Raw genomic sequence first — 27370 nt, 5'->3', positions numbered from 1 at the left:
GGAGGTTGTGTGCAGGAAAGTACCGGGAGACGAGGTCACAGATGTATGGAGGAGACAGGTTGTGGATGGCTTTGTACGTCATGGTTAGGGTTTTGTACTGGAGTCTCTGGGTAATGGGGAGCCAGTGAAGGGATTGACATAGGGGAGAGGCCGGGGAATAGCGGGGGGACAGGTGGATTAGTCGGGTAGCAGAGTTTAGAATAGATTGGAGGGGTGCGAGAGTGTTAGAGGGGAGGCCACAGAGCAGGAGGTTGCAGTAGTCAAGGCGAGAGATGATGAGGGCATGGACCAGGGTTTTTGCAGATTCTTGGTTGAGGAATGTACGGATCCGTGAAATATTTTTGAGTTGAAGTCGGCAGGAAGTAGAAAGGGCTTGGATATGTGGTTTGAAGGAGAGATCAGTGTCAAGGATTACCCCGAGGCAGCGAGCTTGTGGGAGTGGGGAGAGTGGGCAGCCGTTTACTGTAATGGATAGGTTCGTTGGGGGGGGGGGGGGGGGGGATCACGTGAGATGGGGGAAAGATGATGAATTCTGTTTTGTCCATGTTAAGTTTCAGAAATCTAGCGGAGAAGAAGGATGAAATAGTGGACAGACATTGAGGGATTCTGGTTAGTAGGGAGGTGATATCTGGTCCAGAGATGTAGATCTGTGTGTCATCAGCATAGAGATGATACTGAAAGCCATGAGATTCTATGAGCTGTCCCAGGCCAAAGGTGTAAATGGAGAAGAGCAGGGGCCCAAGGACTGAACCTTGTGGGACTCCGACAGATAGGGGGCGAGGTGAGGAGGTGGTGTGTGAGTGGGAGACGCTGAATGTTCGGTCAGTTAGGTATGATGAGATCCAGGATAGGGCCAAGTCTGTGATGCCAAGAGATGAGAGGGTCTGTAATAATAGGGAATGGTCCACTGTGTCAAAGGCAGAGGACAGGTCGAGGAGGAGGAGGACAGAGTAATATAGAAGGCAGAGGACAGGTCCAGGAGGAGGAGGACAGAGTAGTGTCGTTTGCTCTTGGCGGTTAAGAGGTCATTGGTGACTTTAGTTAGGGCAGTTTCGGTGGAATGGTGTGATCGGAAGCCTGATTGTAAGCGATCAAAGAGGGAGCAAGAAGAGCGATGGGAGGACAGTTCAAGATGGAAGTGTTTCAGTAGCTTGGAGGCATAGGGGAGAAGAGATATAGGGCGATAGCTAGATACAGAGGATGGGTCAAGAGAGGGCTTTTTGAGGATTGGTGTGATGGAGGCATGTTTAAAGCTTGAGGGGAAAACACCACTTGTTAGTGATAGGTTGAAGAGATGGGTTAGGGTTGGGATGAAGTCTGTGGTGAGGTTTGGGATGAAGTGGGAAGGGATCGGGTCAAATGCACAGTTGGTGAGATGCGATCTTGAGAGTAGAGTGGAGAGTTGATCTTCTGTAATGGTGGAGAAGTTGGTTTTGGAGGTGGAGGGCTGGGAAGTCGGGAGGAAGGGCTCTGGGGGTTGTTGACCAAAACTGTCTCTGATGTTATCAATCTTCTGCTTGAAAAATGAGGCAAAGTCTTCAGCTGAGATAAGTGGGGAGGGAGGAGGTGCTGGGGGGCGGAGGAGAGAATTGAAGGTGTTGAATAACTGTTTAGGGCTGTGAGACAGGGAGGATATGAGAGATGAGAAGTAGGTTTGTTTAGCTGTGGCGAGTGTGGTCTTGAAAGTAGTGAGGGACTGTTTGAATGCGATGAAGTGCTCGTTAGAGTGGGATCTTTTCCATCTCCGCTCAGCAGCCCTGGAAGGTCGCCTCAATTCTTTGGTCAGGCTGGTGTGCCAGGGCTGTCTGTTGATTTTGCGATCTTTCGTATGTGTGAGAGGGGCAACAGATTCCAAAGCTACAGCTATTGTGGTGTTATATAGAGCGGCAGCGTCATCCGCATTGTGTAGGGAACTTATGTCTGTGAGAGGGAGGAGGGATTCAGAGAGTGAGTGAAGATCAAGGTGTTTAAGATTTCTATTACTCTCTGTTATCAGCCATTACTGGGGGAGGGGACTATCCTGTATTCTTGTTTTGCCGAGCGCTCCTCTGCTGATTTGTCCGCCGGCGTCTTGTCTCGGGGAGAACTTTGGGGTTGACAGTCCAGAATTGGACGTGTTTCAGCGACATCCCGAGTCCCGGCCGTCAGTCGCCTCCATACATTAACCATCGGCTGAACCCAGCGCTATCTACTTTGTTTGGGCCCTAAGGCTCCGTTCACATTGCCGTGTCCTCGGTCAGAGCGCTGCGTGTATCGCGCTGTTATTCTGCTGGACGCGTCTCTTCAGTCCCATCCTCTCGCCCGTACACCATCTCCTCATAGATCCGTCGCCATTACATGTGCATTGTATCCGCTGCTGGTATAACAATGACTTCCTGCAGGTGAAGCGCTGACCCGGTTTTCTAGATGACAATGTTTGACGCTTGTGTGACCTGAGTGTGAGGCTTCCGTGTCGCTGATGGTGGCGGCTCCTCGTATTTCGCTCCCGTACTATGGGGGTCTGGGCTGGGACATTGGACCTTAGATTAGTAAGTCAGCACTTCTGTTATTCATGTAGGATGTCCAGTGATCACTTGGAACTACAAGTCTCAGCATGCTTTTCAGTCACCAGTCCCAGATGTCAGCCCGCAGGCGGATCAGTCGTTCATGTTGGCCTTTTGGATGTGTTTCCCCTGTAGCGCAGGGTGGAGGGATCGCTGCATGTTTTGGAAGCCTCGTCTGACAACTGCGCTGCCACAAAGTAGGATCTGAGAGGCCGTGGTCAGGATGCTGGCAATCACGCTGCTTGCATCTGACTCTGGATAAAGTGTGTGCACCCCGTGCCTTACAGAATGGTCTGGCTATACCCTGAGGGTCTCTGCCCACCGCGATGGCTGAGGATGCTCCATTTACACTGGACGAGGACTGATCACCCCACAGTCCGCACATTGATGGCAGCATGTCCGCTGTAGACACGATTGATCGCAATTATTTTAGGGCTGCACAAACCAATCGGTCAATGCAGCGGGGTTTACGTGTGTGTCACGATACACACCGTGACCGTCACCCCTACGTCACAGATCGGGGTAACTTTAGGCCAACAGACGGCTATCACATGTGCAGGGGGCTTATCTTAGTTATCCCTCCACTGCTACACTGTGATGAAAACACACACAAGGCTATTGACCTTTTAGTTTACAGCAGGGGCTTATTCTAGGTATCCCACTGCTCTTCAATATACCACTAACTGCAGGGATTTATGTATATCCCGCTTTACAGTTCAGTTTGAAAACTTGCAGCTCTCTGGCGCCCCCTTACCCTCAGGTCAGACTAGGTACTGCACCTAGGGTAATTAGTCGCCAGAAAGGCTGCCTGCTATGTACTGGTTATTGGGCATGCTGCAGCGAGGCGATATAACTACTTCCGCTCAGGCAGGAACAATAATTATCAATGCCGCCGTCGCTACAAAGACTCCCAAAGGCACAGAACAAGGTATGCTGCCACCAGCTTCAATTAACGGGTCCGAAGCTAACCCAAAACAGTAGCGTAATTCCCTTCAGAAGACTTAGGGTACGTTTTAGAGCAGGAGAACGAAAACTAGTAATTTAAATATTTTACTCCGAATGATTAGGCAGTGTTTATAAAAAAAATATTACAAGGATGTTACTATAGGAGACAATTGAAAGTATTTACAAAGCAATTATAAAATAACAGGTATTAAATGAGAAAGTAACACTTACATCTGCTCAGATCATTTCAGGCAAAAACCATGCTGGTAAGCGAAGCCCCAAATGTCCCAGTGCATCAAGAGGTCTGGATAGGAACAGCTCCTTAGGCAAAACTGAAGGTTGGGTGAAGAGTAGAGACTTATACCTGGTCAGCTGTGACATCACTAAAAAGGACCGATTCACCTAGACCATCCCCTTTCCTCAGACTACAACTTTTAACAGCAATTCTTATAATTCTTGTATTTTCACTCCCGAACATGTCAGAATCACAGCACACAGCACACCCTGGATAAGTTGGAAACTTGGGCTGAAAGGTGGCAGATGAGGTTTAACAATGATAAATGTAAGGTTATACACATGGGAAGAAGGAATCAATATCACCATTACACACTGAACGGGAAACCACTGGGTAAATCTGACAGGGAGAAGGACTTGGGGATCCTAGTTAATGATAAACTTACCTGGAGCAGCCAGTGCCAGGCAGCAGCTGCCAAGGCAAACAGGATCATGGGGTGCATTAAAAGAGGTCTGGATACACATGATGAGAGCATTATACTGCCTCTGTACAAATCCCTAGTTAGACCGCACATGGAGTACTGTGTCCAGTTTTGGGCACCGGTGCTCAGGAAGGATATAATGGAACTAGAGAGAGTACAAAGGAGGGCAACAAAATTAATAAAGGGGATGGGAGAACTACAATACCCAGATAGATTAGCAAAATTAGGATTATTTAGTCTAGAAAAAGAGACGACTTAGGGGCGATCTAATAACCATGTATAAGTACATAAGGGGACAATACAAATATCTCGCTGAGGATCTGTTTATACTAAGGAAGGTGACGGGCACAAGGGGGCATTCTTTGCGTCTGGAGAGAAGGTTTTTCCACCAACATAGAAGAGGATTCATTACTGTTAGGGCAGTGAGAATCTGGAATTGCTTGCCTGAGGAGGTGGAGATGGCGAACTCAGTCGAGGGGTTCAAGAGAGGCCTGGATGTCTTCCTGGAGCGTAACAATATTGTATCATACAATTATTAGGTTCTGTAGAAGGACGTAGATCTGGGGATTTATTATGATGGAATATAGGCTGAACTGGATGGACAAATGTCTTTTTTCGGCCTCACTAACTATGTTACTCTGTTACCCCTCATTCATTTTCTTTTACCATTGGCTTTCTATTAGTATCAAATTTGGGCTAGTTGGGACACACAGTTCCGGAGAAATCCGTAATTTGTACCTGTTGGGATTAGAGGCTCACGCTTACAGTGTTTGACAGATCTACCAATGGAAGTTAGCAATATGTACTTATTATTTTCCTAGTTCAAATCGGTGGCCCAATATCTTATTATAATAGAACAAAGACCCTCATGGATTTTGGGAGGCCTAGACCAGTTTCAGCTGGTACAATTGTCTATTGCGGCTACCGGTCATATAAATTCTTGTGGTGGGAAGGAATGAGTAAGTTGCCCAGAACCTGGAATTTGCAGCTAGAAGCAATAAAACCTCTTCTACACACACATTTCAGCAAGCAGAAACACACAGAGAAGGGGGGGGGGGGGGGTTAAGCCCACAGCATGGGTGCTAACAGGCAAAGCTACAAAATCATATTACATTTCATACATTATCGTGACAGTGTTCATAAGTGATAGATGGAGAAATATTTAAGAATGTTTGCATTTATCATTGGGGTCGAGGGTGACACAGCTCCTCACACTCATCAATGCCAAATTTCCTTTCCCCTCCAGTTGTGTAGTGATAGACATGATGCAAAAACTCCGCAGCCCAGATCTTGTTGGGGTTTCTGCCCATCGGCTGTTTGATGGGTCGCAGCGCTGTTTGCAGATGGTTCACACTTACCTGCAACTAGTCCATGTGAAATTGTCTCTACAGTATAGCGCCACCTAGTGTAGGTAGCCCCTGTAACCAATGTGCTGGGATATTGTAGCCAGGTCAGAAGCTCCTCAGTAGACATCGGTATCTGGGGACTTGCCACTTAGCTGGTCTCCCTATCAGGAATCTGCCAGTAGGATGGTCCTTCCTGAGCCGTCTATAGGGGAACAACGCTCATAAGAAGCTGAATAAAAGGATATCTTCATATCTACATTCCAATATCTTATTCCACAGAAATCCACATTTTTCTTAATATGTAAATGTGTTGCAAAGATCTACGGGTGGGGCATAGATCTCCCTGAGAATCCTCCACCAAAGCTTGTTGTAAATGAGCGAGGTCATTACCAGTGAGAGACATGTAATGACTGACAGTCCGCGCTCCTGATCTACATGTCTCGCTATGGTAACGTCCCCTGGCATTTACAATAATCTCTGGAGGCGGAGTCTCGGGGAGATCTATGTCCAGCCCATAGATCTTAACAGCTCATTTACAGATAAGAAAAATGTGGATTTCTCTGGGATAAGATATTAGAATGTAGATATCAAGGTGTTGTGTTATTGAGGTTCCAATGACCCATGGCCCATATAGACGGCTCAGGAAGGTTCATCCTACTGACAGATTCCCTTTAAGGAGATGTATTCTCATCCAGCCGGACAAATTCGGCTCTGCTAGTTCCCCCGGAGGATATGTCTGCACATAGGAGCCTGACGTGGCCTCTATACTTCTCATATCTAAAGGGAGAAGTGAAAGGCAGAAATCTGAGATAAAGCCACAAAGCTAAAGCTCAATCACAGGAATACAGACAGATAGGATGGAGAAAAAAACTGAATAAAAAGTGTAAAAAAAAAAAAAAAAAAAAAAAAAAAGGAGGGCCGGTAACAATAGCAACAAATTAGTAGTCACCCCCTATAGTGGGCACATGTACAAGTGAGGTAAGGTGGAACAGCAGGGAGCCATGGACCCAACTCGTGTTTCTCTTGGAAAGCTTCATCAGGTGGTCACTGTTCCTAGCTAAGTTGCATGTAGACTCAATCAGATATCCAAAAGTATCTAGCCTATACCTACTCATAAATGGTCCCTCTAAAGGCAGAAGATATAACCAAGTGTAAAAAATTTATCATTAATGAACCAAGTCCCCTGTCAAATCTAATGCCCAATGTATCAAATATACCACAGATCTACTCACTAAGCCTGGAGTAGACACCAATCACATGGAAACAGTAAAACCCATCATTGGGATCCACTCTGACGGTCCTTTTTTGCTCTGACTTATGGTTCTGCTCCTGGAAGTCTGAGCTATAGCTTGTTGCATCTGGATCGAGGCCTCATTATCGTGGGTTCTTCATGCAGTTTGTAAATTCTTAATTTGAGAGTCTGTATAGTATAGACACCAAAATAGATAATAATGTAGATGACACAATAGACACATACTGTATATAGATGCTAATTTAGTTGTCAGTATAGATACCAATAATGTCAGCAGTATAGATACCAGTACAGTCAGCAGTATAGATATCACTACAGTCGGCAGTATAGATACCAGTACTGTCGGTAGTTTAGATATCACTACAGTCGGCAGTATAGATATCAGTATAGTCAGCAGTATAGATACCAATAATGTCAGCAGTATAGATACCACTACAGTCCGTAGTATAGATATCACTACAGTCGGCAGTATAGATACCAGTACTGTCAGTAGTTTAGATATCACTACAGTCGGCAGTATAGATATCAGTATAGTCAGCAGTATAGATACCAGTACAGTCCGTAGTATAGATACCACTACAGTCGGCAGTATAGATACCAGTACAGTCAGCAGTGTAGATACCACTACAGTCCGTAGTATAGATATCACTACAGTCAGCAGTATACATACCAGTACAGTCAGCAGTATAGATACCACTACAGTCCTGTTGTGAATTCCGCTCCTGGGCTCCCTCCGGTGGTTGTAAGTGGCACTTTTGTGAGTTCTGCTCTTGGGTTCCCTCTTGTGGTTTCAGGTGGTATGGCTGCTCCTTGGAGTTAGTTGTCATCAGCTGCCTCCACTTATCGTCTCTTCTGCTCGGCTATTTAAGTCTGGCTCTATCTTCAGCCAGTGCCACTTGTAAATGGTTCCTGGTTGGATTCACATCTCTTTGGATTTCCCTGTTGTCCTGACCAGTTCAGCTAAGCTAAGTTTTTGCTTGCCCTTTTCTGTCCATCAATTGTGGACTTATCCATTCTGTGCTTCTATGTTTGTCCAGCTTATCAGTGTGAATTTATTCTGTCTTGCTGGAAGCTCTGGGAGGCAGATTTGCCCTCCACACCTTTAGTCAGGTGTGGAGATTTTTTTTGTAAACTCTGCGTGGATTTTTGTAGTGTTTTATACTGACCGCACAGTATTCCATCCTGTCCTATCTATCAAGCTAGACTGCCTCCTGTGCTCATCCTGGTTTCATTCTGTGTATGTCTTTTCCCTCTCCACTCACAGTCATTATTTGTGGGGGGCTAATCTGTCCTTTGGGGATTTTCTCTGAGGCAAGATAGCTTTCCTGCTTCTATCTTTAGGGGTAGTTAGCTCTTAGGCTGTGACGAGATGCCTAGGGAGAGTTAGGAGCATTCCACGGCTTCTTCTAGTGTTGTGTTGAGCTTAGGGACTGCGGTCAGTACAGTTACCACTTCCTTCAGAGCTCGTTCCATGTTGCTCCTAGACCACCGTATCATAACACAGTCCGTAGTATAGATATCACTACAGTCGGCAGTATAGATACCAGTACAGTCAGCAGTATAGATACCACTACAGTCCGTAGTATAGATATCAGTACAGTCGGCAGAATAGATATCAGTACAGTCGGCAGTGTAGATACCACTACAGTCGGCAGTATAGATATCACTACAGTCGGCAGTATAGATATCAGTATAGTCAGCAGTATAGATATCAGTACAGTCGGCAGTATAGATATCACTACAGTCAGCAGTATAGATACCACTACAGTCCGTAGTATAGATATCACTACAGTCGGCAGTATAGATATCACTACAGTCAGCAGTATAGATACCACTACAGTCCGTAGTATAGATATCACTACAGTCGGCAGTATAGATATCACTACAGTCAGCAGTATAGATACCACTACAGTCCGTAGTATAGATATCACTACAGTCAGCAGTATAGATACCAGTGCAGTCGGTAGTATAGATATCAGTACAGTCGGCAGTATAGATATCACTACAGTCGGTAGTATAGATACCAGTACAGTCAGCAGTATAGATACCAGTACAGTCGGTAGTATAGATATCCGTACAGTCGGCAGTATAGATATCAGTACAGTCGGCAGTATAGATATCAGTACAGTCGGTAGTATAGATACCAGTACAGTCGGCAGTATAGATACCAGTACAGTCGGCAGTATAGATACCAGTACAGTCAGCAGTATAGATACCAGTACAGTCAGCAGTATAGATATCAGTACATTCGGCAGTATAGATACCAGTACAGTCAGCAGTATAGATATGACTACAGTCGGCAGTATAGAAACCAGTAGTGTCAGCAGTATAGATACCACTACAGTTCGTAGTATAGATATCACTACAGTCGGCAGTATAGATATCAGTACAGTCAGCAGTATAGATACAGTACAGTCAGCAGTATAGATATCAGTACAGTCGGTAGTATAGATATCAGTACAGTCGGCAGTATAGATACCAGTACAGTCAGCAGTATAGATACCAGCACAGTCGGTAGTATAGATATCAGTACAGTCAGCAGTATAGATATCAGTACATTCGGCAGTATAGATACCACTAAGTCCGTAGTATAGATATGACTACAGTCGGCAGTATAAATATCAGTACATTCGACAGTATAGATACCAGTACAGTCAGCAGTATAGATACCACTAAATCCGTAGTATAGACATCACTACAGTCAGCAGTATAGATACCAGTACAGTCGGCAGTATAGATACCAGTACAGCATGCTTGAAAAAGACCTATATGGTTGAAACGTTGCATTTGACACAATAAAGGACTTTTTATACTTCACCTGGATTGGATGCTGTCCTTCACTTTGCTGCGGTATATACTTTTCCATTTGGGTTCGGTGGAACTAGGACGGGCATCCCTATATCAGTTGTGCTGTCGGCTATTTTCTAATATTTAGATACCAGTACAGTCCGCAGTATAGATACCAGTATAGTCTGCAGTATAGATACCGGTACAGTCAGCAGTATAGATATCGGTACAGTCAGCAGTATAGATGCCAGTACAGTCGGCAGGATAGATATCAGTACAGTCAGCAGTTTAGATACCAGTACAGTTGGCAGTGTAGATATCCGTATAGTCAGCAGAATAGATACCGGTATAGTCGGCAGTATAGATACCACTACAGTCCGTAGAATAGATATCACTACAGTCGGCAGTATAGATGCCAGTACAGTCGGCAGGATAGATATCAGTATAGTCAGCAGTATAGATATCAGTATAGTCAGCAGTGTAGAAACCAGTTCAGTCGGTCGTGTACATACCAGTACAGTTGGCAGTATGGATATCGGTACAGTCGGCAGTGTAGATATCCGTACAGTCAGCAGTATAGATGCCAGTACAGTCGGCAGGATAGATATCATTTATTGAAAATTCCGTCATGATTTTCACAAAGAAATATACATAATCTTACCAAGTAGAATATGATAGATTAGACAGCCTAAGAATTGCTATCACTTGAGTGCTTGTAACTCAATTTCATAGTGATCCAACAAACTAGTGCAGTCAATTTAGTGTTAATAGAATCGCTCTAAACCTCTGTATAGTTAATATCATTTACACAGTTAAACAAAGGGAATAGTTACCCCTATGTGCATAAGTTCTGTCTGGATCCTGGACATATCACCCCAACGTGCGTTTCGCCTGTGATTGTTGCCGCTTCCCTGGGGCACTCAAGTGATAGCAATTCTTAGGCCGTCCATTTGTAGGTAACCTTAGTCTGTAGTATTTACGTCAGTCCCGTTCTGTGAATCTGTGTCATCTATCGGATCTATGGATTCAGTCACAACGTGATATTAAACAATCTATCATATAATACTTGGTAAGATTATGTATATTTCTTTGTGAAAATCATGACGGAATTTTCAATAAATAATGTAACTTTGTAACTTGTTGGCTACTTTAGACTCGTGTTTCTCCTGTGTAATGACATTATACATACCAGTATAGACCTCATATATAGGCCACATATAGATACCAATATAGACATTGTATATAGACCACATATAGGTACCAGTATAGACCTCGTATATAGACCACATATAGATACCAGTATAGACCTCATATAGATACCAGTATGGACCTCATATATAGACCACATATAGATACCAGTATGGACCTCATATATAGGCCACATATAGATATCAGTATAGACCTCGTATATAGACCACATATAGATACCAGCATAGACCTCATATATAGGCCACATATAGATACCAGTATGGACCTTATATATAGGCCACATATAGATACCAGTATAGACCTCATATATAGGCCACATATAGATACCAGTATAGACCTCATATATAGGCCACATATAGATACCAGTATAGACCTCATATAGATACCAGTATGGACCTCATATATAGGCCACATATAGATACCAGTATAGACCTCGTATATAGACCACATATAGATACCAGTATGGACCTCATATATAGGCCACATATAGATACCAGTATAGACCTCATATATAGGCCACATATAGATACCAGTATAGACCTCATATATAGGCCACATATAGATACCAGTATAGACCTCATATAGATACCAGTATGGACCTCATATATAGACCACATATAGATACCAGTATGGACCTCATATATAGGCCACATATAGATACCAATATAGACCTCGTATATAGACCACATATAGATACCAGTATAGACCTCGTATATAGACCACATATAGATACCAGTATAGACCTCATATATAGGCCACATATAGACCTCATATATAGGCCACATATAGATACCAGTATAGACCTCATATAGATGCCAGTATGGACCTCATATATAGGCCACATATAGATACCAGTATAGACCTCGTATATAGACCACATATAGATACCAGTATAGACCTCATATATAGGCCACATATAGATACCAGTATGGACCTCATATATATAGGCCACATATAGATACCAGTATAGACCTCATATATAGGCCACATATAAATACCAGTATAGACCGCATATATAGGCCACATATAGATACCAGTATAGACCTCATATATAGACCTCATATAGATACCAGTATAGACCTCGTATATAGACCACATATAGATACCAGTATAGACCTCATATATAGGCCACATATAGATACCAGTATAGACCTCATATATAGGCCACATATAGATACCAGTATAGACCTCATATAGATGCCAGTATGGACCTCATATATAGGCCACATATAGATACCAGTATAGACCTCATATAGATGCCAGTATGGACCTCATATATAGGCCACATATAGATACCAGTATAGACCTCATATAGATGCCAGTATGGACCTCATATATAGGCCACATATAGATACCAGTATAGACCTCGTATATAGACCACATATAGATACCAGTATAGACCTCATATATAGGCCACATATAGATACCAGTATGGACCTCATATATATAGGCCACATATAGATACCAGTATAGACCTCATATATAGGCCACATATAGATACCAGTATAGACCTCATATATAGGCCACATATAGATACCAGTATGGACCTCATATATATAGGCCACATATAAATACCAGTATAGACCGCATATATAGGCCACATATAGATACCAGTATAGACCTCATATATAGACCTCATATAGATACCAGTATAGACCTCATATATAGACACCAGTATAGACCTCGTATATAGACCACATATAGATACCAGTATAGACCTCATATATAGGCCACATATAGATACCAGTATAGACCTCATATATAGGCCACATATAGATACCAGTATAGACCGCATATATAGGCCACATATAGATACCAGTATAGACCTCATATATAGACCACATCTAGACCTCATATATAGGCCACATATAGATACCAGTATAGACCTCATATAGATGCCAGTATGGACCTCATATATAGGCCACATATAGATACCAGTATAGACCTCATATATAGGCCACATACAGTGGGGAAAAAAAGTATTTAGTCAATCAGCAATAGTGCAAGTTCCACCACTTAAAAAGATGAGAGGCGTCTGTAATTTACATCATAGGTAGACCTCAACTATGGGAGACAAACTGAGAAAAAAAGATCCAGAAAATCACATTGTCTGTTTTTTTAACATTTTATTTGCATATTATGGTGGAAAATAAGTATTTGGTCAGAAACAAACAATCCAGATTTCTGGCTCTCACAGACCTGTAACTTCTTCTTTAAGAGTCTCCTCTTTCCTCCACTCATTACCTGTAGTAATGGCACCTGTTTAAATTTGTTATCAGTATAAAAAGACACCTGTGCACACCCTCAAACAGTCTGACTCCAAACTCCACTATGGTGAAGACCAAAGAGCTGTCAAAGGACACCAGAAACAAAATTGTAGCCCTGCACCAGGCTGGGAAGACTGAATCTGCAATAGCCAACCAGCTTGGAGTGAAGAAATCAACAGTGGGAGCAATAATTAGAAAATGGAAGACATACAAGACCACTGATAATCTCCCTCGATCTGGGGCTCCACACAAAATCCCACCCCGTGGGGTCAGAATGATCACAAGAACGGTGAGCAAAAATCCCAGAACCACGCGGGGGGACCTAGTGAATGAACTGCAGAGAGCTGGGACCAATGTAACAAGGCCTACCATAAGTAGCACACTACGCCACCATGGACTCAGATCCTGCAGTGCCAGACGTGTCCCACTGCTTAAGCCAGTACATGTCCGGGCCCGTCTGAAGTTTGCTAGAGAGCATTTGGATGATCCAGAGGAGTTTTGGGAGAATGTCCTATGGTCTGATGAAACCAAACTGGAACTGTTTGGTAGAAACACAACTTGTCGTGTTTGGAGGAAAAAGAATACTGAGTTGCATCCATCAAACACCATACCTACTGTAAAGCATGGTGGTGGAAACATCATGCTTTGGGGCTGTTTCTCTGCAAAGGGGCCAGGACGACTGATCCGAGTACATGAAAGAATGAATGGGGCCATGTATCGTGAGATTTTAAGTGCAAACCTCCTTCCATCAGCAAGGGCATTGAAGATGAAACGTGGCTGGGTCTTTCAACATGACAATGATCCAAAGCACACCGCCAGGGCAACGAAGGAGTGGCTTCGTAAGAAGCATTTCAAGGTCCTGGAGTGGCCTAGCCAGTCTCCAGATCTCAACCCTATAGAAAACCTTTGGAGGGAGTTGAAAGTCCGTGTTGCCAAGCGAAAAGCCAAAAACATCACTGCTCTAGAGGAGATCTGCATGGAGGAATGGGCCAACATACCAACAACAGTGTGTGGCAACCTTGTGAAGACTTACAGAAAACGTTTGACCTCTGTCATTGCCAACAAAGGATATATTACAAAGTATTGAGATGAAATTTTGTTTCTGACCAAATACTTATTTTCCACCATAATATGCAAATAAAATGTTAAAAAAACAGACAATGTGATTTTCTGGATTTTTTTTTCTCAGTTTGTCTCCCATAGTTGAGGTCTACCTATGATGTAAATTACAGACGCCTCTCATCTTTTTAAGTGGTGGAACTTGCACTATTGCTGACTGACTAAATACTTTTTTGCCCCACTGTATAAATACCAGTATAGACCGCATATATAGGCCACATATAGATACCAGTATAGACCTCATATATAGGCCACATATAGACCTCATATATAGGCCACATATAGATACCAGTATAGACCTCATATAGATGCCAGTATGGACCTCATATATAGATACCAGTATAGACCTCGTATATAGACCACATATAGATACCAGTATAGACCTCATATATAGGCCACATATAGATACCAGTATGGACCTCATATATATAGGCCACATATAGATACCAGTATAGACCTCATATATAGGCCACATAAATACCAGTATAGACCGCATATATAGGCCACATATAGATACCAGTATAGACCTCATATATAGACCACATATAGATACCAGTATGGACCTCATATATAGACCTCATATAGATACCAGTATAGACCTCGTATATAGACCACATATAGATACCAGTATAGACCTCATATATAGGCCACATATAGATACCAGTATAGACCTCATATATAGGCCACATATAGATAACAGTATAGACCTCATATATAGGCCACATATAGATACCAGTATAGACCTCATATAGATACCAGTATGGACCTCATATATAGACCACATATAGATACCAGTATAGACCTTGTATATAGACCACATATAGATACCAGTATAGACCTCATATATAGGCCACATATAGATACCAATATAGACCTCGTATATAGACCACATATAGATACCAGTATAGACCTCGTATATAGACCACATATAGATACCAGTATAGACCTCATATAATAGGCCACATATAGATACCAGTATAGACCTCATATATAGGCCACATATAGATACCAGTATATACCTTATATAGATACCAGTATGGACCTCATATATAGACCACATATAGATACCAGTATGGACCTCATATATAGGCCACATATAGATACCAGTATAGACCTCGTATATAGACCACATATAGATACCAGTATAGACCTCATATATAGGCCACATATAGATACCAATATAGACCTCGTATATAGACCACATATAGATACCAGTATAGACCTCATATATAGGCCACATATAGATACCAGTATAGACCTCATATATAGGCCACATATAGATACCAGTATAGACCTCATATATAGGCCACATATAGATACCAGTATAGACCTCATATATAGGCCACATATAGATACCAGTATAGACCTCATATATAGGCCACATATAGATACCAGTGTATACAGCAGTAGGGAGGAGCAGATTATCGCTATCGGTAAATGACTTCTACTGTATGTGGAGCTGATTACATCCTTGTGACCCTCCCACCCCTTCTCCTTCCAGCTCTAGTTTTCGGTGTCTAGGTTGAGTTTGGCGCTGGTTCCCGGAGAGGGTGCGGAGATAATTACATTCCATGATGATGCAGATCAGCACCTGTGGGTGCGGTGATGGGACTGATGCCAGACGTGTGGTTTACGGCTAAATGTAAATATTTATCAGAATTAATGTGGATAATATGCAGGGTCACATTGCACCTGGGCCATATTATGTTCTAAGGGCTCATATTGTGGTGGGGTTATATAGCACCATGGTCCCGTTATAGCAGGGTTACATTATACCAGGGTCACACAATACCAGGGTCATGTCATACTGGGGTCCCATTATACCACGGTCCCATTATACCCTGCAGGGTCCCATTATACCACGGTCCCTTTATGCCAGGGTCCCGTTATACCAGGGTCACAATATACCAGGGTCACATACCAGGGTCACAATATACCAGGGTCCCATTATACCAGGATCACAATATACCAGGGTCACATGATACAAGGGTCCCATTTTACCACAGTCCCAATATACGAGGGTCCCATTATAGCAGGGTCACAATATACCAGAGTCTCATTATAGTAGGGTCATTTTCCAGTAATTTCATGTTATATTTGGGTCACATTGTGGTGGAGTTCTGTTGCACCAGGATCACATCATAGCAGGGTTAAAATATATCAGGATCATGTTTATAACAGGGTCATATTATAGTGCGTCATATCATAGCAAAATCCACTGTAGTTTTTGATAGACAGGTCCAGTCATGCCAAAAGATGTTTGACACTGGGGCATACGTAGAAATCATTGGGCCCCTTTGTAGAACTTGTACTGGCCCCTCACCCCCACTAAAAAAAAAAAAAAAAAAAAAAAAGTGGTCACAGAAAAGCCTATTTGACCACTTTGCAGTCCTTACAAAGTAATTTTTCTCCTACTGATGCCAGTAGATTCCGCTTTCATTCTTTCATTGTCCCCATAACGTATGATTTCAACTAAACTGTTGCCCAAACACAGTATGATACCCCCACAGTACCCTCCACACACACAGGATGATAATCCTACTGTACCCCCTCTTAACATCCCCAGCAAAGTATAATGACCACCAACTGTGACCCCCACACAGCCCTCCATACAGTATAATGGCCCCCACATAGTATGATGGCTATAACACAAACCTCTACACTCACATAGCCCTGCAAATGGTATACTGCCCCATTGCCCTCAATACAGTATAATGGCCTCACATAGTGCTTCATACAGTATAATGAGCCCACATAATCCTCCATACAGTATAATGGCCGCCACATAGTCCTCTAAACAGTATAATGGCTCCATATAGTATAATGGGCCCCACATATTCTTCTAAACAGTATAATGGACACACATAGTGCTCCATTTAGTATAATGGTTCCACATAGTGCTCCATACAGTATAATAGCCTCACATAGTGCTACATTCAGTATAATGGACCAACATAGTGCTCCATACAGTATATTGCCCTCATATAGTGCTTCATATAGTATAATGTGCCTCATATAGTGCTCCATACAGTATAATGATCCCACATAGTGCCCCATACAGTATAATAGACCCCAGATAATGCTCCATGCAGTGTAATCGACCCACATAGTCCTCCATACAGTATAATGGCCCCACACAGTCCACCATACAGTATAATGGCCCCACATAGTCCTCCTTACAGTATAATGGCCTCATATAGTCGACCATACAGTATAATGGGCCCCACATAGTCCACCATACAGTATAATAGGCCCCACATAGTCCACCATACAGTATAATGGCCCCACATAGTCCACCATACAGTATAATGGGCCCCACATAGTCCACCATACAGTATAATGGCCCCACATAGTCCACCATACAGTATAATGGGCAGACTCATTGATTTCAAGATATGAACCATAATAAATACCCACCTCTCCTCGGTCCAGCGCTGGTTCGGTGTTGGCAGCGAGTGTTCCGATCTTCTGCACATCTCGGCACAGCGTTACAATGTAGTGATGATATTGCACCTGCTGCCCTGAGACATCAGACACACAGGGAGAATGATGGAGGAAGGAGCGGACAGTTTCTCTCTCATTGCTTTCAGCTGTATTGGCATCCAGTGGTGGCCGTACAGTCTGCTGCCATTGCTGGTACGCCAGCGACTGAAACTTTAAAGTGAATCTGTCAGTGTGGTCATCACGGACACATCTACAATCTCACAGGAGCCGGTGCAATACAGCAGAGCTGTGAGAGCTGCAGCAAATGTGTTTGTAAGGGGACAAAGTTCAGTTCTACTTTTCTGTTAGTGACTCCCTCACGCTGGTAAGGCCCCCTTGTATTTATAACACTCTCTGGAGGAAGAGTATCTTGAAGATCTATGCCACGCCCCTAGTCCTGAACGGCTAATTTATATATAATAAAAACTTGTATTTCTATGGGATAAGATATTGGATCGCAGATATCAAGTTACCATTTTGTTCAGCTTCCTATGACCTACACGCCTATATAGACGTCTTAGGAGGGTCGATCCTACTGACAGATTCGCTTTAAGGACTCCCTAAAAAAAATATATAACCTATATTAAAAATTGGAGAAAAAAAGAGAGAACACGAATAAATAGTGTAAACAATTCCCACATCGCAGTCGCATCGAATGCTGCCGATTGTAACCAAACTATAAATACCAGAGAAGAAAGATATAAACCCGACAGTAAATAATACAAACACTAAGGCACACACTGGGTCATGGATCCTGTGCAGTAACTCATGTATGTTGTTGCTGATACTCTGTTTACCATGGTTTGTTCTTCTTGATTCATTGTCTATTGGGGAAGACATATAAATACTGCACTTCATGTCGCTAAATCCCTATAATGACCTACTATTAGAGATGGGCGAACCCGAACAGTAAAGTTAGGGGGTCTGAACCAAACACCTAGTGCTCAGGCACTGACTTCTACAGGAAGTCCGTGGACCTGTTGAGGTTTGACATCCCGAACATCAGGTGTTTCCCATGCTACCATCTGCATTACAGCACAAGAAACACCGGTGGCTCTGATCAGCTGAAAGATTATTAGCACCAGTCAGAGCGCTGCGGTGAGCCGGTCACAGAGGAATTGACTGACTACTCCCATCAGCCTACACCGGCTGGCACTGATAACAGCGAGAGCAGGCGCCGCTGATGGGAGTATACAACAGCCAAACCTGCTCTATAAATAAACTGGCATGGGGTCTCTTCTATTTTTGATAACTAGCATGGCAAAACTGACAGCTACAGACTGCAACCCTCAGCTGTCAGCTTTATCAAGGCTGGTTATAAAGGGGAGGGGTCCTCGTGCCATTTTTTTAATTATTTAAATAAATAATTTTAACCCCCGACCCATTTTTTACAACCAGCCAAGCTAAAGCAGACAGCTGGGGGCTGGTATTGTCAGGCCGGTAAGGGGCCTTGGATTTTGCCCCCCTCCAGCCTGAAAATGGCAGCTTGCAGCCATCCCAGAGAAGGCACATCTATTAGATGGCCAATTCTGGCTAAGAGAGGCCACTTTTCCCTGACAGTCGAGGTGACCTGCTGGCTCAGAGGTACGGGGATCTGTTATTGGGCGCCTTTTCTCCTGTTGGGAGAGGGCTACGATTGGCTGCACCCCAGTGCACTTTTTTTGTGACACTTTTAGTCTCTTTTTTTACTGCATTTGGGTATAGCGCACAGTTCTCGGGCCTTTGAAAAAATATGTACATAGGGAATGCAGAATAAGGGTTTGTTCCCACAGTCAGTAAATGCTGCAGGTTGGACACTGCGTACACCTGCAGCGTCTAGACATTACAGCATAGTGGATGATTTCAAGAAATCCCATGCCCACTATGCATGCTCAGACATCCGTGGCTTCCCTGCGGAGACGGACATGTGGCGTGTCTTTCCAGACTGCAGCAGGTCTATCTTTCTTGCGGAGATGCGAGTCTCTGCAATATAAATCTCACCCATGCAATGCATTGGACACGGTGATTCCGCGCGGTTCAATGAATACAGAGGAGTCACCTGCGTTCAAAAGCCGGCAGCGCTTTATACGGAGCGGACACGTGCTGCACCCAAAGTGCTGCCGATTACTGACTGGGTGCACAGACCCTGAGTGCTGGTGTGAAAAAGCAGATGGAATCGCTCACAAATGAGATTTTGCCTTATGGAGAAATGCGACAATTATTTCTCTGGAGTGAATGTGCAGCGTGTCTCCTGCCCGGGTTACAGACCGCGACCTGGTGTCTCAATGATTGTTTTATTCTTATTAGTGTCATTACGGGTTTAAGAAATCATCGTGCGGAATTTATACTCATTGCTGCTTTGTCTGTTTTACTGATTTGTATTTTGTGAGTCCTTGAAGTCTCAGTGAAGTGTCGGGTTATAGCAGAGTCATATTACAGCACTATGTGAGGTCATTGCAGCAAGGTTCTATTATAGCAGGGTGATGTTATAAAAAGTGTCATAATATAGACAGTGATATATTGTGAACATTTTATAGCGGTGTCGTAATCTGGTGGATCGTCATCTCCCATCATTAATAGGCTAAAAATCAATGTAATAAATGGTGATAGGAAAACATCCCGTGAGCCTTCCGCTGAAGCCACGCCCCCTCCGTGGCAGTGATACATTGTATCTGTGTCACTATTTACTGTATCATTTACAACAATCACTTCCTGTATAAAGATGAGATTAATCTTCTCTAATCCCCCGGATTGTGGTCACTCCTGGAGAATCAGCTCTGTCTCCTTCCCAATGTGTAAAGTCTGTGCTATCAGCTGCAGCCTGAAATTGTTGGCAATCAGTCTCCTGTGTCATCAGGTCCTCAGGTCTTGATCCCCATGCTTTACACTGCAGCATCCTTCCATTGGGACTAGGCCAGGGTCAGTGACTGTAGGCCAGGGTCAGTGACTGTAGGCCACCAGGGTCACTGACTGTAGGCCAGGGTCACTGACTGTAGGCCAGGGTCACTGACTGTAGGCCACCAGGGTCACTGACTGTAGGCCACCAGGGTCACTGACTGTAGGCCACCAGGGTCACTGACTGTAGGCCGCCAGGGTCAGTGACTGTAGGCCGCCAGGGTCAGTGACTCTAGGCCAGGGTCAGTGACTCTAGGCCAGGGTCAGTGACTCTAGGCCAGGGTCAGTGACTCTAGGCCAGGGTCAGTGACTCTAGGCCAGGGTCAGTGACTCTAGGCCAGGGTCAGTGACTCTAGGCCAGGGTCAGTGACTCTAGGCCAGGGTCAGTGACTCTAGGCCAGGGTCAGTGACTCTAGGCCAGGGTCAGTGACTCTAGGCCAGGGTCAGTGACTCTAGGCCAGGGTCAGTGACTCTAGGCCAGGGTCAGTGACTCTAGGCCAGGGTCAGTGACTCTAGGCCAGGGTCAGTGACTCTAGGCCAGGGTCAGTGACTCTAGGCCAGGGTCAGTGACTCTAGGCCAGGGTCAGTGACTTTAGGCCAGGGTCAGTGACTTTAGGCTAGCTAGGGTCTGTAATTCACCTCCTGCGGTTTCCTAATGACCCCATGCTTTGCACTGCAGCTCGTCCTCTGCAGATCGGAGGCCCCAGGATTTCTCTGAAGTTGGTTACAGACTTTCAGCTCATACAATAGAATTTGCTATTTGTGAAATGATGAGTGATCTGAGTCTCAATGGTGGGGAAGTGGAATAGACTGGAAGGAAATACCAGAGAGCAGCAACCCACAGCATCATCTCCACGGTTATAACCCCCGCCACCGCAACACTGCTACATCGTGTAATAATAGGGAACAGGGAAAGCTGGGTGCTGTACTGCTGCCATTCCAGCACCCACAGAGCTAGCCACCCAGCTCTCCTAGGGCCTCGAATGGTAAATCTACCACATATAGGACCAGGACTGCTGTGTGAGTAAGCCAAATATGCCACTCAGGACTCCAGGAAAGCTGGGCACCACTGGCATGGTGGTATCAGGGTTAGATAAGGTCGCAGATGGTATTGAAGCATTGTTCTACAGCAGGGGTGGAGAACCTCAGGCCCCAGGGCCATTTACGGCCCTCGATGACCTTTTATCAGGCCCGCGAGCAGATTCTCAGGGACCGCATTCTCGGGCAGGGAGCTGTATTTTGGTTGCCACCAGCTCATTAGTTCCTTCTTGCTCTGTTAGCGCGCACACACACACACACACACACACACACACACACACACACCTCACTACTGAACACTGAAAGGCATGCAATGAAAGATTACGTCCTGACACCAGAGCCAGAGTCAGGCTGTACTGCGTGGGCAGAGTTTGTACGGCCCCCGAAGGATGGTAGAAATATCCAAACGGCCCTTGGCAGAAAAAAAGATTCCCCCCCGATATACAGAGTAACATTATACACGTGCTCGGGTACACTCTCAATCAGTTATGTGCTCGGTTACACTCGATCAGTTATGTGCTCGGGTACATTCTCGGGTACACTCTCGATCAGTTATGTGCTCGGTTACATTCTCGGGTACACTCTTGATCAGTTATGTGCTCGGGTACATTCTCGGGTACACTCTCGATCAGTTATGTGCTCGGTTACATTCTCGGGTACACTCTCGATCAGTTATGTGCTCGGTTACATTCTCGGGTACACTCTCGATCAGTTATGTGCTCGGGTACATTCTCGGGTACACTCTCGATCAGTTATGTGCTCGGGTACATTCTCGGGTACACTCTCGATCAGTTATGTGCTCGGGTACATTCTCGGGTACACTCTCGATCAGTTATGTGCTTGGTTACTTTCTCGGGTACAGTCTCGATCAGATATGTGCTCGGTTACATGCTCGGGTACACTCTCGATCAGTTATGTGCTTGGTTACATTCTCGGGTACACTCTCGATCAGTTATGTGCTTGGTTACTTTCTCGGGTACAGTCTCGATCAGATATGTGCTCGGTTACATGCTCGGGTACACTCTCGATCAGTTATGTGCTCGGTTACACGCTTGGTTGATTCATTTCGCGTTTGTTACTAGATTACAGATCATTTACGAGGATGCGGCTCCTGATCTTGTGTCTCCCCTGTAGGTGGATGGATTTCTGACCCATGCTGACTCCACGATCACAGCGCACCAGCCATGTCCCGGCCCAACAGGACCTCACTACCGAGGCGGCTGGCCCGCCGTGACCCGAGCGGTAAGGACATCAAGAGGCCGATGGATGAATCCGCCATTAAGGTAATCACAGGCCCGGAACGTGTCCAGGAGGCAGCAGGACCCCTCTAGGATATAGACCCCCACTGATCGGGCTCAGTTCATGGCGACAGCTCTAGTCACATCCAGAGCTGCATTCACAAACAGGATGGCGTTTAATATCTCCCAGTGTGAGAAGTCCGCGCCCCAATAACAGGATTGCACATGTGTTCCATTATAGCTACATTATAACTAAACATTCCGGCTGAGGAGCGAGAGGCCGGTGACGTTACAGGAAGCGACTGATCGCAGTTATTTATTCCACAGGGGACCAAGTATTAAGGAGGGTGCGAACAATTGTGTCCGGCCCATTGTTGGGGCTTTGTGTGAAATTCTGTCCAATTTGCCTTTCTTCCCTGTTTGTTTTGTCTTGTTCCAATACACACGGGAAATAAACCTGCGTGTAAGAAAGCGTGGGGAATAATAAAGACTCCAGATTCTGGAACAATGTCAGGGCGCCGACACTTTGGCTGATGACTGTATATACAGTATATAGATAATCATCGCCGTCTCTCACTGACAGAAGCGGATCCTCGCCGAGGCCGAGACGCTGCTGACACTGGAGGCCGACTTCTTATCATCGCTGTCCCAGATCAGCGCCATCGTCCTCAGCCGATTGTTACAGGTGACCGGTAAGTGCAAGCTCCACCCAGATGTACAAATACCGCAGGACCGCCTCCTGAGCTTCACTGCTGACAACCCACCTGTGTACTGTGTGAGGGTTGTCGGCCCCGCCCCCGGTGATGTCATCACTGATATTCCATCAGACCACGCCCCCTATACTCCTGCCCCGCCCCCGGTGATGACATCACTGATATGACTTTGGACCACGCCCCTTATATTGCAGGACCGCCTCCTGAGCTGTCACTGCTGACAACCCGCCTGTACTGTGTGACGGTTGTCGGCCCCGCCCCCGGTGATGACATCACTGATATGACATCAGACCACGCCCCCTACACTCCAGCCCCGCCCCCGGTGATGACATCACTGATATGACATCAGACCACGCCCCCTACACTCCAGCCCCGCCCCCGGTGATGACATCACTGATATGACATCAGACCACGCCCCCTACACTCCTGCCCCGCCCCCGGTGATGACATCACTGATATGACATCGGACCACGCCCCTTATATTGCAGGACCACCTCCTGAGCTGTCACTCCTGACAACCCGCCTGTGTACTGTGTGACGGTTGTCGGCCCCGCCCCCCGGTGATGACATCACTGATATGACTTTGGACCACGCCCCTTATATTGCAGCACCGCCTCCTGAGCTGTCACTGCTGACAACCCGCCTGTACTGTGTGACGGTTGTCGGCCCCGCCCCCGGTGATGACATCACTGATATGACATCAGACCACGCCCCCTACACTCCTGCCCCGCCCCCGGTGATGACATCACTGATATGACATCAGACCACGCCCCCTACACTCCTGCCCCGCCCCCGGTGATGACATCACTGATATGACTTTGGACCACGCCCCTTATATTGCAGGACCGCCTCCTGAGCTGTCACTCCTGACAACCCGCCTGTACTGTGTGACGGTTGTCGGCCCCGCCCCCGGTGATGACATCACTGATATGACATCAGACCACGCCCCCTACACTCCTGCCCCGCCCCCGGTGATGACATCACTGATATGACTTTGGACCACGCCCCTTATATTGCAGGACCGCCTCCTGAGCTGTCACTCCTGACAACCCGCCTGTACTGTGTGACGGTTGTCGGCCCCGCCCCCGGTGATGTCATTTTTCCTTCTTTCTTTCTAGATGTTCCGGATATTTTAGGGAACGATTATCTGCAGCTGCTGCGGCGCCTCAGTGATAAGTTCCACGCTGTCTGGGATGTGACCACACGATGTTTCCAAACACTAAAAGAAGCTTCCGGACATCGGACTGTGGATCTCCAGGAGCTCTACCTGCTGAGCGAGGAGAGTGCGATCCTACAGAGCTACAGTCAGTGAGTGCAAAGACTCCGAGCACCGCGCTGCACACCGGCCACAGGATTAGATACAGCAGGCAGTATCACACAGGACAAGATTAGATACAGCGGGCAGTATCACACAGGACAAGATTAGATACAGCGGGCAGTATCACACAGGACAAGATTAGATACAGCGGGCAGTATCACACAGGACAAGATTAGATACAGCGGGCAGTATCCCACAGGATAGGGTTAGATACAGCGGGCAGTATCACACAGGACAAGATTAGATACAGCGGGCAGTATCACACAGGACAAGATTAGATACAGCGGGCAGTATCCCACAGGATAGGGTTAGATACAGCGGGCAGTATCCCACAGGATAGGGTTAGATACACAGCTCAGCAGACCGTATCACACAGGACAGGATTAGATACAGCGGGCAGTATCACACAGGATAGGATTAGATACATCGGGCAGTATCACACAGGATAGGGTTAGATACAGCGGGCAGTATCACACAGGACAAGATTAGATACAGCGGGCAGTATCACACAGGACAAGATTAGATACAGCGGGCAGTATCACACAGGATAGGGTTAGATACAGCGGGCAGTATCACACAGGACAAGATTAGATACAGCGGGCAGTATCCCACAGGATAGGATTAGATACAGCGGGCAGTATCACACAGGATAGGATTAGATACAGCGGGCAGTATCCCACAGGATAGGGTTAGATACACAGCTCAGCAGACCGTATCACACAGGACAGGATTAGATACAGTGGGCAGCAGTATCACACAGGATAGGATTAGATACAGCGGGCAGTATCACACAGGACAAGATTAGATACAGCGGGCAGTATCACACAGGATAGGATTGGATACAGCGGGCAGTATCACACAGGACAGGGTTAGATACAGCGGGCAGTATCACACAGGACAAGATTAGATACAGCGGGCAGTATCACACAGGATAGGATTGGATACAGCGGGCAGTATCACACAGGATAGGGTTAGATACAGCGGGCAGTATCACACAGGACAAGATTAGATACAGCGGGCAGTATCACACAGGATAGGATTGGATACAGCGGGCAGTATCACACAGGATAGGATTAGATACAGCGGGCAGTATCACACAGGACAAGATTAGATACAGCGGGCAGTATCACACAGGATAGGATTGGATACAGCGGGCAGTATCACACAGGATAGGATTAGATACAGCGGGCAGTATCACACAGGACAAGATTAGATACAGCGGGCAGTATCACACAGGATAGGATTGGATACAGCGGGCAGTATCACACAGGATAGGATTAGATACAGCGGGCAGTATCACACAGGACAAGATTAGATACAGCGGGCAGTATCACACAGGATAGGATTAGATACAGCGGGCAGTATCACACAGGACAAGATTAGATACAGCGGGCAGTATCACACAGGATAGGATTGGATACAGCGGGCAGTATCACACAGGATAGGGTTAGATACAGCGGGCAGTATCACACAGGACAAGATTAGATACAGCAGTCAGTATCACACAGGATAGGATTAGATACATAGCTCAGCAGTCAGTATCACACAGGACAGGATTAGATACACGGCTCAGCAGGCAGTATCACACAGGGTAGGATTAGATACACGGCTCAGCAGTCAGTATCACACAGGATAGGATTAGATACACAGCTCAGCAGTCAGTATCACACTGGATAGGATTAGATACACGGCTCAGCAGTCAGTATCACACAGGAGAGGATTAGATACACAGCTCAGCAGTCAGTATCACACAGGATAGGATTAGATACATAGCTCAGCAGGCTGTATCACACAGGACAGGATTAGATACACAGCTCAGCAGTCAGTATCACACAGGAGAGGATTAGATACACGGCTCAGCTGACAGTATCACGCAGGACAGGATTAGATACACGGCTCATCAGACAGTATCACACAGGAGAGGATAAGATACATGGCTCAGCAGACAGTATCACACAGGATAGGATTAGATACACGGCTCAGCAGTCAGTATCACACAGGACAGGATTAGATACACAGCTCAGCAGACAGTATCACACAGGATAGGATTAGATACATAGCTCAGCAGACAGTATCACACAGGAGAGGATTAGATACACATCTCAGCAGGCTGTATCACACAGGATAAGATTAGATACACAGCTCAGCAGGCCGTATCACACAGGACAGGATTAGATACACAGCTCAGCAGGCTGTATCACACAGGACAGGATTAGATACACGGCTCAGCAGACAGTATCACACAGGATAGGATTAGATACACAGCTCAGCAGACAGTATCACAGGTGAGAGGATTAGATACACAGCTCAGCAGTCAGTATCACACAGGATAGGATTAGATACACGGCTCAGCAGACAGTATCACACAGGATAGGATTAGATACACAGCTCAGCAGACAGTATCACAGGTGAGAGGATTAGATACACAGCTCAGCAGGCTGTATCACACAGGACAGGATTAGATACACGGCTCAGCAGACAGTATCACACAGGAGAGGATTAGATACACAGCTCAGCAGACA

At 45.5% G+C, this 27370-nt stretch overlaps 1 protein-coding gene across 4 annotated transcripts in view; it reads left to right on the top strand.

The window, feature by feature from the left end:
- The window catches only part of ALS2CL (ALS2 C-terminal like), a 178133-nt gene that overhangs the window by 45576 nt on the left and 105187 nt on the right, over positions 1-27370 (top strand). For all 4 annotated transcript variants that reach the window (XM_069729131.1, XM_069729128.1, XM_069729130.1 and 1 more), the window contains exons 2-4: positions 22714-22862; positions 23401-23509; positions 24649-24838. In XM_069729131.1, the coding sequence (XP_069585232.1) occupies positions 22764-22862; positions 23401-23509; positions 24649-24838 (398 nt within the window). In that variant the 5' untranslated portion in view covers positions 22714-22763. The remainder of the gene's footprint in view (positions 1-22713; positions 22863-23400; positions 23510-24648; positions 24839-27370) is intronic.

This window comes from Ranitomeya imitator, chromosome 6 (assembly GCF_032444005.1).
Source record: "Ranitomeya imitator isolate aRanImi1 chromosome 6, aRanImi1.pri, whole genome shotgun sequence".
Taxonomy (NCBI): Eukaryota; Metazoa; Chordata; class Amphibia; order Anura; family Dendrobatidae; genus Ranitomeya; species Ranitomeya imitator.
Note: the sequence above shows the minus strand (reverse complement) of the source record. Positions and strands in the feature narration are given on the sequence as shown.